Raw genomic sequence first — 12,842 nt, 5'->3', positions numbered from 1 at the left:
ACAATAGTTCTATCAAATAAACAATGTCTTTATAATATTATATATGTTCCTATTGTAACAAAAATTCTATGTCTTTATTCAGTTGAGAACAAAAACTGTATTATTTCTTTCAGAGGAAACAATATGCCATATTATTTCTTCTATTTTGAACTAATGTTATAAAGGAACTGCTAAGGCATGACATCTTAGCAGGAACCACAGGAGTTTGAAATCCTAGCAATAAAGGTGTATAAATATGCCAAACTCGACTATCACAGTAGAGCTTCTCTCGAAGAGAGAAGCGACCTTTATTGCTAGGATTTCAAACTCCTGTGCAGGAACATACATATTGACATACTGTTCCCAGATCTTAGTAACCATAACTTTACCCCTAGAGACCAAGGATTTGTATAGTGATCACTATACAAATCCTTGTGGATACTTACCAAGAAACTAATTTAACTATATATTAAAAAATATTTTTCTAAATTGAAAGTAAAACAGAAAATATAGCAATCCTGGGAAACACCTGACAAATTATGGGCGCAGACATTTTGGAAAAATCAAAGTAGATGAGACGCTTGAGACTAATTCCTTTGATCACTTACATTGATTAAAACATTTTAATGATTCAATTTAAAAAAATCTTATTTTTCTTTGGCGGTTTTGAACCGGCTCAAGAACATCAACACAGATTGTCAGAATAGGCTTTGCCACATGAAAAGGTTACTCAGTCACTTAAACATATATATGTAATTCTGTCCTTAATGTAGTTACTGAATGAAAGCACATGTATTCCTCCACTCTTTCTTTTTAATGTTTTACAGTTTATCAGTTGCAATAGCATGAATAGCCATTGATTCCAATGGTAAATCTTTTGAAGAATTGTTTTCTTGTGAATTTTTTTAGATAGTTAAGGCTCAATCACTAAAAATAATTTAACATCGTCTTTGAAAACTCCATCAACCTGGTGATTACTGAATTATCTTAGATATGACTCATGAGGCAGGTGTTACAAAATGTACCTGTGAAAGAGGATGAAGTCAGTTCTTGGTTTATGTGTAACCCATTATGAATATTTGCCTGTTAATATTATATATAATCTGTTTTATTACTTCGTTTTTTACACATATGCTTAGGGCTCTGACCTGGCTGTGCCCACAGATCTTAAAATTTAGTTGATTATATTCATATTTTATATGATTGTAAAAATTATTTCTGTCAATTACAAAAAGTCATTGTATTAAATTACTTTGCTCTTCATTGGCCCTTTAATTGGAATAAAAATATCCTATCTTATAATGCAGCATTTAAGAGTTAGATCAGGTATGCAGGATTTTGGAGTCTGAGCAAAGGCTGTTATCTCAGTGTCTGAATAATGTGTCCTTGTACAGTCGGGAGAATTACTGGAATAAGTTATTTTATAGCTTTACTAAAATTTTACATATACAGGTTTAGATTATAAATAATTAATAGTAAAAATTTTAAAAAATGGATCTTTTGCTTCTTTTAAGTAGCGATGTTTATACCTTTGATGCAATCCAGGATCATTAATATTATATATTTAAAGCTACAATAAAATTAAATCACTTAGTCTAGTGATTTATTTGTACTACAATGTACTTAAAAAGATGATTATTAAAGAAAGACAACTCTTTCTTGTAACATTTCTTCACAAAATGTTACTTGAATCAGTCATTTAAGTAATTCCCCTGACTGTTGTAGCTGTTTTTATGCAGGCTGTTAGCTAGTGAACTAGCATGTTAAAAATCTAGCTTATTGTGTACATGTCTGTCTAGTTCAAAGATAGGTTCATTTTCATATTAGATTACCATGTTCTCGTCTTGTCCTGATCATGATATCCATGTAATATTTGCCACTGGACGATAAACAGCAATCCATCCATCTATTGTATGCATGAAAAAGCGTGATTTGTGAAGACAGACTACTCCATGTGATTGTCAATTGGATATTGAAGGACTTTTTGTTAGTAAATTGCATACAAATAGCTTCTTCATTGAGTAATAATTTTGTAGGCAACTTTTCATGAAATCATTTAAAAAAGTTATAGGATAAAGATATGTTTTGTAATTTTCTAGGTTGTGTTCAATGTTCAGCATCTTGAAAATGATCTTTATACAAAAAATTTATCAAAAGCGTGACCTTGCACCTTGATTTATAATTGACTAAATGAATCCAGGATGAAGATTTTTCATAAATAAAAGTATTTAAAAGAGTATTTTGTTACATTATTGTAATTGTACAAAGTACCTTGACTTGAAGAATGAGCTCCAGCAAAATGGCAGCAATCATTCATTATCAAATACTATCTACAAAATCTCCTGATGGAATTTGCAAGTTTAGCTCCGAAATTAAAAGAGTGGCAGCAAAAACCTGTCTGGCAATTTTACCAGCAACATAGTTTTGGTACAGCACAGCCCTTTCAAACATATTTTCAATTTGTAAAAAAGAAATGACATCAAATTTAGAATAAGATTAGTTTTTGGGTAAAGATTGCACTAAATGCAATCAAAACCCTGTAGGACTGACTAGATATCTTTTTCTTCCAAGGTTGATCACTACCTTTGATAGTTCAAACAAAATAGTTCAGTGAAGTGGTCATTATTTAGATCCTATCCAGTCAATGTCATGTAATTTATTGATGATATGTTATACTTTGATATTTAAGTTACAATGTAAATGTGTATTTGAAATACGTACATGTCAAGAAAACATTTTTTTTTTTATTAAAAATCAAATTAGTAAATTTGTACTTTATAACTTTTTTATTCGAGCGTCACTGATGAGTCTTTTGTAGAATGAAACACATATCTGACGTAAAAAATTTCAATCCTTGTATCTATGATGAGTTCATATATAACTATTATTTTGTTTGGATCAGTATTAAGTATTTGTTTTTGTGCTTTACACAAAAATGTACAACTGGGTCCCTTATTGGCATGAAGTTTTCAAGTTGTTTTTTGTTTTTGTAATTTTAGGGCAAATAGATAAAGATGAACATGGACATTGAATCAGATAATTTCAGTGACCTGCAACAGCAGGCGGAACAGTTGACAGCAGAGATGGAAAGTGGCACAGATTTACCTAGAGTCACACGTAACTTAGCTCAGATCTTAGAAGCTGGGGAAAGATTGTTGTCAAAAGTTGCTCCTATCAGTCAAGACTCGTCTGATGTGAAAGCGTAATATTCATATATACATTATATCTATATTAATCAAGAACTAATAGTTATGATAGTGATGCTTACATTTCAAACAGGTCAAAAAATATTTATTGTTTTTGGTGAAGAACTTGAAAATTTAGTTGATCATGACATTAGTGATTAAAAAAAATTCAAGCAGAATTAAAATAAGTGGGTTAGTTAGATAACGAAAAAAAACACAAATCATACTAATATATATGTCTTATTTATTGTAGTAGGATAAAAATTATGGTTGATAGATTGGTATTATACTTGATGCTATGATATTTATACAGAACTAATCAAAACAAAAAATTCCAACCTCAAACCATTTGAAATAATGAATAAAATGAATTTGATTTTTTGTGCATTCATTTTTCAGATCAATACTACTTGGAACTAAAGGCTTTGATGTCCCAAAGATATCCCAGAAATTAGAGGGATTGAGTGCTGCTAAGACATTTGAACCTTTGGAACCTGTCAGAGATACTGATATACAGGTGAAGAAAGACACTAATATTTTATACGACCGCAAAAAATTTAGAATTTAACCACAAGGTTCAATAGCACAAAAGGAAGGTTGGGATTGATTTTGTGGGTTATGGTCCCAACTTTAGGAATAAGGGGTGAAAAAGGAGCCAAAAAAGGCATTTTTCTAGTTTCAGTATAATAACTTGTGTATAAGTGTATGGATCTCTATGAAATTGTACCGCAAGGTTCCATACCACAAAGTGAAGGTTGGGATTGACTTTGGGGGTTATGGCTCAAACCGTTCAGGAATTAGTGGCAAAAAAAGGGGGGAAAACAAGGTTTTTCTGGTTAATGGACAATTACTTAAGTATTAGTTTATGGATCTCTATGAAATTGAAACACAAGGTTCCATACCACATAGGGAAGATTGGGTTTGACTTTGGGGGATATGGCTCAAACTGTTCAGGAATAAGGGGCAAAAAGGGGGGGGGGGGGGGGGGGAGAACAAGGTTTTTCTGGTTTCCAGACTAATACTTCAGTATTAGTCAATATATCTCTATGAAATTGTACCACAAGGTTCCATACCACACACAGAAGGTTCGGGTCGGTTTGTGGGTTGTGGCTTTAATCGTTGAAACTAGAGGCCAAATAGGGGCCAAAAAACAAGACTTTTCTAATACTGGCTAAGCTGGTTCTAACATAAATTATTTCTGATCTATAATACTGATATGGCAGGAGATACACACCAAACAGGGTGTGTAAATTATTATATTTAGTTTGTAAACAAATTTACTAAGTATTGAACAACAGCAAAGTATTGCACAACAGCAAGAAATCTTCAATTGAAAATAAATACAAATCTTTTAACCAATTTCAATGAGGATTGATTTAAAGTCTTGAATTGTTTGAGGTTTTTATCATGTTTTACTATATTGATAATTGGATATTTTTAGATAGGTCTACATTGAGGTCCAAAGGGTCTAAAATTAGACTATTAAGTAGAATAAATGTCCCATTTCAAATTTTTAAGTTATCTGACCACATTTATTCTGGGTGGAAAATCTATAATGTGTCAAATATTTAATCACTATCCAAATTCAGAGCTGTATCAAGCTGGAATATTGTGTCCATACTTGCCCCAACTGTTCAGAGCTCGACCTCTGTGGTCGTATCCAGCTGCTCTAGGCGGAGCACATTTTTAATCACTTTATCCAGTTTTAAAATGGAAGATATATGTATCGTCAGTCTGAGAAGAGGTATTTTAATTTTCATTAATTTCAATGAGACAGGCTATTTATTTTTTCGTGGTTACCAATTTTCATGAATTGAGGAAAACTTGCATTCTCACATATTTGATTTCCTTGTTTTGTCTAGTGCATGCATTCCTATAGAAAATTTGTAATTCATTGAACATTTAGATTTATAGTTCCCGTGTACCAATGAAATCCACGAAAAAATGGTATCAACAAAAAAATATGAATCCACAGTAGACTATAAACTTTTTTTTGCTTTCTCATTATTGATTGTTGGTTGCTTAAGGTCCAGTTGGAATATTTCATGCATGTTCAGGATGACTACTTTCTTATGAATAATGACTGCAATACAAAATAATATGTAGTCTCAATGTTCACAAACTAAATAATGAAGAAATTCTGACGCTTCACAGCAAGTTCCATATTTACTCTTGATATTAACTTGGATGAGGAAAGTCAGGTTACATAATTTTATGCAAGAAATTTTAATAATAGTAAATTTTTGTGTTTTTATTCAGAGTTTTCTGAAAAATGAAAGAGAGAATGCATTATTAGCTGTAATAGAACAGACTAGAAAAAATGTAAGTACTTGTGTTCAAGGATCCAGAATTATTTTCACCCAATTTTGGTAATTTGTTGAGGAATTGTACGTCAGGATAATTATTTTTTTAAACTGCCAAATGCATACAGGATGTCATGACATAATTTCACATAAATGAACCTATTTCATCAGTTTTTCTGCATGGACTATGAAATTTCGTACCTGTTTTTTTTTTAAAGAATAATATTTTACTTTCAATTTTTTAGAAAATAAATGAACGGAAAGTTTCAAGTTGATTATAAATTACAAATGAATTTTCTTCTGACTATTAAATGGCAGTAAATCAATGTTTTTGAACATCACACTGTTAAAAGTATTTTTAATATGAATGAATATCATTTAATCTGGCATGAAATTGATGTGCAAATAAAGATTAATCATCTAATCCAGTCTTGTTAAAAAGAGAGGGGAAACTTTCATGCATGCATAATGTGTGGTAATTGGGAGTATGTTTGTTTGTGAAAAGTTCTTTTATTTACCTAATTAAATAAAAAGTTTTATTTTGAAAATCTGAATTATCAATAGCATTTGCTTAAAAGTTAATAATACTGTAAATTGTTTGTACTTTATCTATATTTTCTACTGTCAGGTGTCAACACAAGTAAAAATGAATAGCTCTTGATTTGACAGGCATATTTTCGGTGATGCAACTTCCATATCTTTGTTTTACATGAAAAATTCAAAAATAAATTCACTTTTATTGTGTTTATTATTTTAATAAAAAGGATTAGCAGTAATAACTATGATTGAAAGTGAAATACACAATTACTCATGTAGAGGCAAATAGTGAATTTAAATCATGTAATTTGTTCTCTTTTTAAAGACATTTGATGAAGTGGAACGACGACATTGGGAATGTATGGAGAATGAATGGGAAAGAGAGAAACAAAAGATTTTAAATTCCTTGAGAGGCCTTGGACAAGATACAGTAGATTTCCAACCAGAATCTGAGGTTTTTAACTTATTGAGAGTTCTAATATCATAGTTATATAAGTTATATTAGTTATACTATTCAAATGTTATAGGGAAAAACCTATGAGTGGATAATTATGTCGTCAGAAACGTAACTCATTGAACAGATCAGACCAGCTTGATATATTATTTATAATTCATATAAGTTTAGAATATTCCTGGTTTATAAAAGAAATAAGTCACAGTTGATTTTATGAAAATGCTGACATGAGCATGTATATTTAAAAAAAACATATTTTTTTCAAAACAAGAAATAAACCATGTTTATTATTTTACAGAGCTTTTTAGCCGAGCCTGTCAGTATACAAGGTCGCAGTAACCTTGACAACATAGAAATGGCATATGCCAGACAGGTAAGTGATTTGCTGTACTTGGTGGTTTTATCATTTGAGGAACCAGAATACATCAAGTAAACCACCGTTCTTCAGTGAGTAAATTGCAAAGTTTAACAAGTTCTAGTAAATCGAAAGCAAGATGTCATTTGTATAAATAACTGATGCTAGTGTCAAACTACTGTCACAGAAGTGGTATTCTAATGTGATATTTCAAGTTTAAAGTGATTAACTACCTAATAAGTATTTTATTAGACAAACATATTTTTACAAAAATAGAAGTACATGTTTATGACTAGTGACTTTGTTTTAGCATCCATTGAATATGTATAGGAACAAAATTACTGATTTTTTTTTAGGTTTATGTTTACAATGAGCACGTTGTTGCAGGCAGCATCAGACCAAATCTTGGAGATATGTTCCTAGATGTAGCCAGGACAATTGATGATAAGGTATGATGCTCTCTCCTCCAAAAAAATTGGATCCAAAGTTTATTCAAATGTTATCAATAAATTATATTCTTTATTGAAATTTTAATCAAAAGAATCTTCAATTTTTGCTATTGAACTTAAGATGTATCAAACACTTACTTTTTATGCAGTTCATAAATCTATGCAATGATGATTTTATCCCATTCTGGGGTTTTGTTTGCGGAAACTGAATATAAAAAATGATAAGTAAAAAAAAACACCTTAAAGGAGTTATTGCTCTTGAAAGGTTACTTTTAACAATATTTTGCCAGAAAATATTCGTTTTGCATTGTATCAATTTGATACAAAAATGCCAGGTGAACAATTCAGGCTCATTGGTACTTCTAGTTTAGTTGAGATTTCTGTTGAATGGGAGAAAACTCACTATCTGTTAGTGGCATAATTTCTCTTGACATATTGGTTATTGATAGTATTTATATTATTATAATTTTAGCAAGTAACAGAATTGTGGGAGATGGTCAAATGTATGGTAGAAGTTCCTCTTATTTCTGCCAAAAGTATCAAAGACACAAGACAAGACTACAGAACACAGTCAGCCTTTGTAGATAAAGCCAGGGAATACCTAGAACAAACGTAATGTTTCTATTTAAGGATCATATCACAAAACTTGTAAACCGTATGAAGATTTAGTGTATGAAGCAAAATAAATCTGGTCAGACATCTTGAAGTGGATAAAATTGAATGTAACATCTTTTACAAAGAAAATAACAAAAAATACCAAAACACATACAAAATATCCATACAAAAATAAAATTGGCTTCTGAGATATACATTCTTGAATTGATTGAACATATAAGAATTTGTTATAAACATATTATTACTTTTATTTAGAGCTTAGGAGGCTGGAGATGAATTTGGAACTCATATTTCGGATTTTCTCTTTTAGGTAAATGTAAAAATGACATTATCTGTTGACTGCTGTCCTCTGTTATTTAATGTGATCAGTTAATATTTCTGTATTCCTTTTTTTCAAATCTACCTTTTGACTGTAATACATGTAATGTTTTATACCTACTTAAGTATATTTTATGAAGATTGTATCTATTAGATATTTATTTAACATTTCTTTCTTGCAGATATGCTAAATACATTGATATAACAATTAGCAGCAATCTACAACAAGCTCAGAGGGGTGGAATACCTGGTACTTATAACATCGTCAGAAGTTTTCTTAATGTCAGACCTCCAAATATACCCAATTTAGAGGTAAGGTACCCAAAAGATTGGAATACTTGGTACTTATAACACTGTCAGAAGTTTTCTTAATGTCAGACCTCCAAATATACCCAATTTAGAGGTAAGGTACCCAAAAGATTGGAATACTTGGTACTTATAACACTGTCAGAAGTTTTCCTAATGTCAGACCTCCAAATATACCCAATTTAGAGGTAAGGTACCCAAAGGATTAGGATACTTAGTTCATACAATATTGTCTAAAGTTTTCCTAATGTCAGCTATCCAATTATATCCCAGTAAGAGGTAAAATACCTAAAAGGTTAAAATACTTGATACATATTGCATTTTCAGAAGTTTTCTGAATGTCAGGCTTTCAAATATACTCAATTTAGAGGTAAGATAGCTAAAAGGATAGAATACTTGGTTCATACAACATTATTCACATTTATGTACAACATTGTTTCATTGTGTATTTAAGGATGGTTTAGTAGATGGGCATCCTACATGGGCTATGGTTTATTACTGTTTACGTTGTGGAGATTTGCAGGCAGCACAACAAGTGGTTGATAAATGTGGGTAGGTATTTTAAAGTTTTAACGAGTACATGTATATAAATAGTTAGAATTGAGATGCTCCTTTGCAACATAAGGTCTATATGTCTCTTACCCGTATATTTTATTATTTGTTGTTGTATATCCTTAGGAAAATCAACAAATTATTATCAAACCATTGCATGTTAACAGAAGCAATGTTTAGCATTGAATTAGAAGAGCTGTCATTATTCTGAAAATGTTAACATAATTCTTTACTGTTTACATCAACAAAAATACATAACAAATTTGTTTTGTCATTATTACATGTATAATTGAATCTATTTTCAGGCATAATCTTGGAGATTTTAAGTCTTTCATGCATGAGTATGTTTCCAGTGAGGATCACAGGTAAAATATGCATTAAAAATATATGGGAATTAGTTCTCCATGATGTCACCTTCAAATTGATACTTGGTAAGGGTTGGACAAAGTCTTAAACCAGCTTATAGTATATGATGAAATAGGGTGGTAGATGGGCTGGCAGGGAAAAGTGGGTTCATAATTTCAGTAATTGATTCCTTCTACTACAGTTTTCAACCCAGATTCTTGAAACTTCATAGAAAGATTGCACGCATGTTGAAGTTTTGCACTTTTATTTTAGAATCGTTTTGAGCAATTTTTCCTTATTTTTCCAAACTTAGGAACTTAGTCATTTTGGAAACCTTGTAAGACAGAAAATACTGTTATTTATAGCCAATCACTGGTTAGGTGTGCCAGTGGAGTATTGTAAACCACGTGTGTAATATTTTTGAATTAAAAAAAATCTTTCTGGTATGAAAGATGGTAAATTAATTGAAACCTTTCTTTTTAAATAACGGGTTTTACCTATACATTGTTCTTAAATTTCTTTCAGATTAAGTTCAGGTAGTGAAACAAAAATACAGTTACAGTACAGAAGAATTGTAAAAAATGGTACAGATCCTTTTAAAAGGTGAGTATATGTTTTATTTTGTTGAGCCTGCGACTTTTGTCGCAGAAAGCTTGACATAAGGAAAGTGATCCGGGGCGATGGCGGCGGCATTAACTAACTTCTTAAAAGCTTCATATTTCAGAAGGTAGAAGACCTGGATGCTTCATACTTTGTATATAGATGCCTTTTGATATGCAGTTTCCATCTGTCATATATCCATTGTCCTTGACCTCATTTTCATGGTTCAGTGACTACTTGAAAAAAAAGGTTGAGATTTTTTGTAATGTTGATTTCTCTCTTATTATGAGTAATAGGATAACTATATTTGGTATGTGCGTACATTGCAAGGTCCTCATGCCTGTCAGACAGTTTTCACTTGACCTCAACCTCATTTCATGGATCAGTGAACAAGTTTTTGTGGTCAAGTCCATATCTCAGATACTATAAGCAATAGGTCTACTATAATTGGTGTACATACCTTCCAAGGTCCTCATGCCTGTCAGACAGTTTTCATCTGACCTCGACCTCATTTCATGGATCAGTGAGCAAGGTTAAGTTTTTTGTGGTCAAGTCCATGTATCAGATACTATAAGCAATAGGTCTACTATATAAGGTGTACATGTCCAACTGGCAGGTGTCATCTGACCTTGACCTCATTTTCATGGTTCAGTGGTAATAGTTTAGTTTTTGTGTTTTGGTCTGTTTTTCTAAAACTGTATGCAGTAGGTCAACTATATTTGGTGTATGGAAATATTTTATGATGTACATGTCAGTCTGGCAGGTTTTATTTGACCTTGACCTCATTTTCACAGTTCATTGCTAAATGTTAAATTTTTGTGCTTTGGTCTGTTTTTCTAATACTGTATGCAGTAGGTCAACTATATATGGCGTATGGAAATATTTTACGATGTACATGTCAGTCTGGCAGGTTTTATTTGACCTTGACCTCATTTTCATGGTTCATTGCTTATGTTAAGTTTTTGTGTTTTGGTCTGTTTTTCTTAAACTTTAAGCAATAGCTCAACTATATTTGGTGTATGGAATAATTGTAAGGTGTATATGTCTGTCTGGCAGGTATCATCTGACCTTCACCTCACTTTCATGGTTCATTGGTCAATGTTCAGTTTTCCTTGTTAACTTTGTTTCTTAGAAACTATAAGCAATAGGTCATCTATATTTGATGCATGGAATGATTTTAAGGAGTACATGTCTGTCTGGCAGGGTTCATCTGACCTTGACTTCATTTTCATGGTTGATTGGTCAATATAGAATTTCCTTGCTTTGGTCTGTCTCTTTTATACTATAAGCAATAGGTCATCTATATTCTGTGTATGGAATGATTGTATTAAAGGTGTACATGTATTTCCGCCTTGGTTTATCTGACCTTGACCTCATTTTCTAAGATCGTAAATGTTAATGTGATACTTGTAGTAAAACTTTATATGTAGGACTATTAACATAAAATCAATGGTCGGTATAGTAGGCGAGACATTTCACACTCTTGTTTTAATTAAACTTGACATAGACTTATATGTTGTTATTTCAGATATTCTGCTTTCAGAAAAAAACACAGTTGTAAAAATATATGATTTGGAATAAAAGTATATAAAGAGGCATTTTACGTTCAAGTTGAAAATTTTGTGTTATTTATTCTTTACTGTAGTTAATTTTCTTTCCAGAGCTGTCTATTGTGTAATAGGTCACTGTGATCCAGATGAGAATCATCCAGAAATTGCCGATAAAATAGATGATTATTTATGGTTAAAACTACGACAAGTACAAACAGATAATGACGACCAACATAATCAAGAAAATTTTACATTAAAAAAATTACAATGTTTATTGTATGAAGAATTTGGTATGTTATCTATTTTTACCATGACTCATGTGAGGGCTGTTCTAGAATTTATTAGATGGAGGGGATGGGAGGCACTAAAATTGATTAAATATGGGTGGGTGCATTCTCAGAATTTTGTTAGAATTACAAGTAAAATGAAAATTTTTATTTCATGGATGGTTAGTGCCTCCCATGCCCCTGATGCATTTAATTCTGGAACATGTAAATTATAGTTTAATTCTAAACACAAATTAATGAATTTTATCATTTTTATAATATATGAATAAAAGGAGATGTGGAGTATACATCAATGAGACAACAACCCAATGCAGTGTTCTCCCCAGGGTTTTTGGATAGCACCAGGGTAACGCGTGTGGACTTCTTGGTGAAATATTTCATGCAATTAGTTGTGTCGCGTCGCTTAGCTCTAGTTACTGTAGTTTTTATGTCTCTTGTTTTGTTTTAACACTTTGGTACTGTGTTATGTAGACATTGATTCAGAAAATTATTTGTAAAAAAGAAGTAAATCAAAAAACAGTTTGTATACTTTAATATTTTTTAAAATAAATAAATTATGATTCATAATAAAATATTCATCTGAATTTAAAGTAATTAAATCTTTTATAAAATCCAAAATCAATAAAAATAAAATATCATTCAAAAGAGAACAAAAATGTTCAATTTAAAAAACTTTCTAGTTTCTAGAAAAAAAGTTGTTGTATGTGAAAGGATTCCTGTCATAAGAAGATATAAAATTAACAAGAACAATTGCAAATATTGTTTTATTATTTGAACCAGTTTCTATCTTAGATTTTAATAAAAAGAAATTTTTCATAAATTTTAGAACATTTTGCCATAGATTTCATGTAAATATTAACCTTTCTTGTCTTTGGTGATAATCAAACATAGATACAGACTTAATACTGCCCTAAAATCAAAATCTTAATTTGTCATGAACCATTCAAAAAGAATTCCTAAAACTATAAATTTATCTTTGGTCTATAGATCCATAAGTAACCATATTC

The 12,842-nt window shown here is 31.0% G+C and overlaps 2 protein-coding genes across 2 annotated transcripts in view; one reads left to right on the top strand and one right to left on the bottom strand.

The window, feature by feature from the left end:
- Window positions 1-542, bottom strand: part of LOC127702136 (tRNA-dihydrouridine(20) synthase [NAD(P)+]-like) — a 28,343-nt gene extending 27,801 nt beyond the window's left edge. The window contains exon 1 of the mRNA XM_052206232.1: window positions 426-542. The gene's annotated coding sequence lies outside the window, so the exon portion shown is untranslated. The remainder of the gene's footprint in view (window positions 1-425) is intronic.
- A 79-nt stretch (window positions 543-621) lies between these two features.
- The window catches only part of LOC127702125 (nuclear pore complex protein Nup93-like), a 44,014-nt gene continuing 31,793 nt past the window's right edge, over window positions 622-12,842 (top strand). The window contains exons 1-13 of the mRNA XM_052206209.1: window positions 622-704; window positions 2,979-3,181; window positions 3,564-3,681; window positions 5,424-5,486; window positions 6,330-6,458; window positions 6,757-6,831; window positions 7,170-7,262; window positions 7,735-7,874; window positions 8,378-8,507; window positions 8,956-9,053; window positions 9,359-9,418; window positions 9,924-10,001; window positions 11,660-11,838. Of these exons, the coding sequence (XP_052062169.1) occupies window positions 2,994-3,181; window positions 3,564-3,681; window positions 5,424-5,486; window positions 6,330-6,458; window positions 6,757-6,831; window positions 7,170-7,262; window positions 7,735-7,874; window positions 8,378-8,507; window positions 8,956-9,053; window positions 9,359-9,418; window positions 9,924-10,001; window positions 11,660-11,838 (1,351 nt within the window). The 5' untranslated portion in view covers window positions 622-704; window positions 2,979-2,993. The remainder of the gene's footprint in view (window positions 705-2,978; window positions 3,182-3,563; window positions 3,682-5,423; window positions 5,487-6,329; window positions 6,459-6,756; window positions 6,832-7,169; window positions 7,263-7,734; window positions 7,875-8,377; window positions 8,508-8,955; window positions 9,054-9,358; window positions 9,419-9,923; window positions 10,002-11,659; window positions 11,839-12,842) is intronic.

Source organism: Mytilus californianus, unplaced genomic scaffold, assembly GCF_021869535.1.
Source record: "Mytilus californianus isolate M0D057914Y unplaced genomic scaffold, xbMytCali1.0.p SCAF_5, whole genome shotgun sequence".
Classification (NCBI taxonomy): domain Eukaryota; kingdom Metazoa; phylum Mollusca; class Bivalvia; order Mytilida; family Mytilidae; genus Mytilus; species Mytilus californianus.
This window is presented reverse-complemented; position numbering and strand designations above follow the sequence as displayed.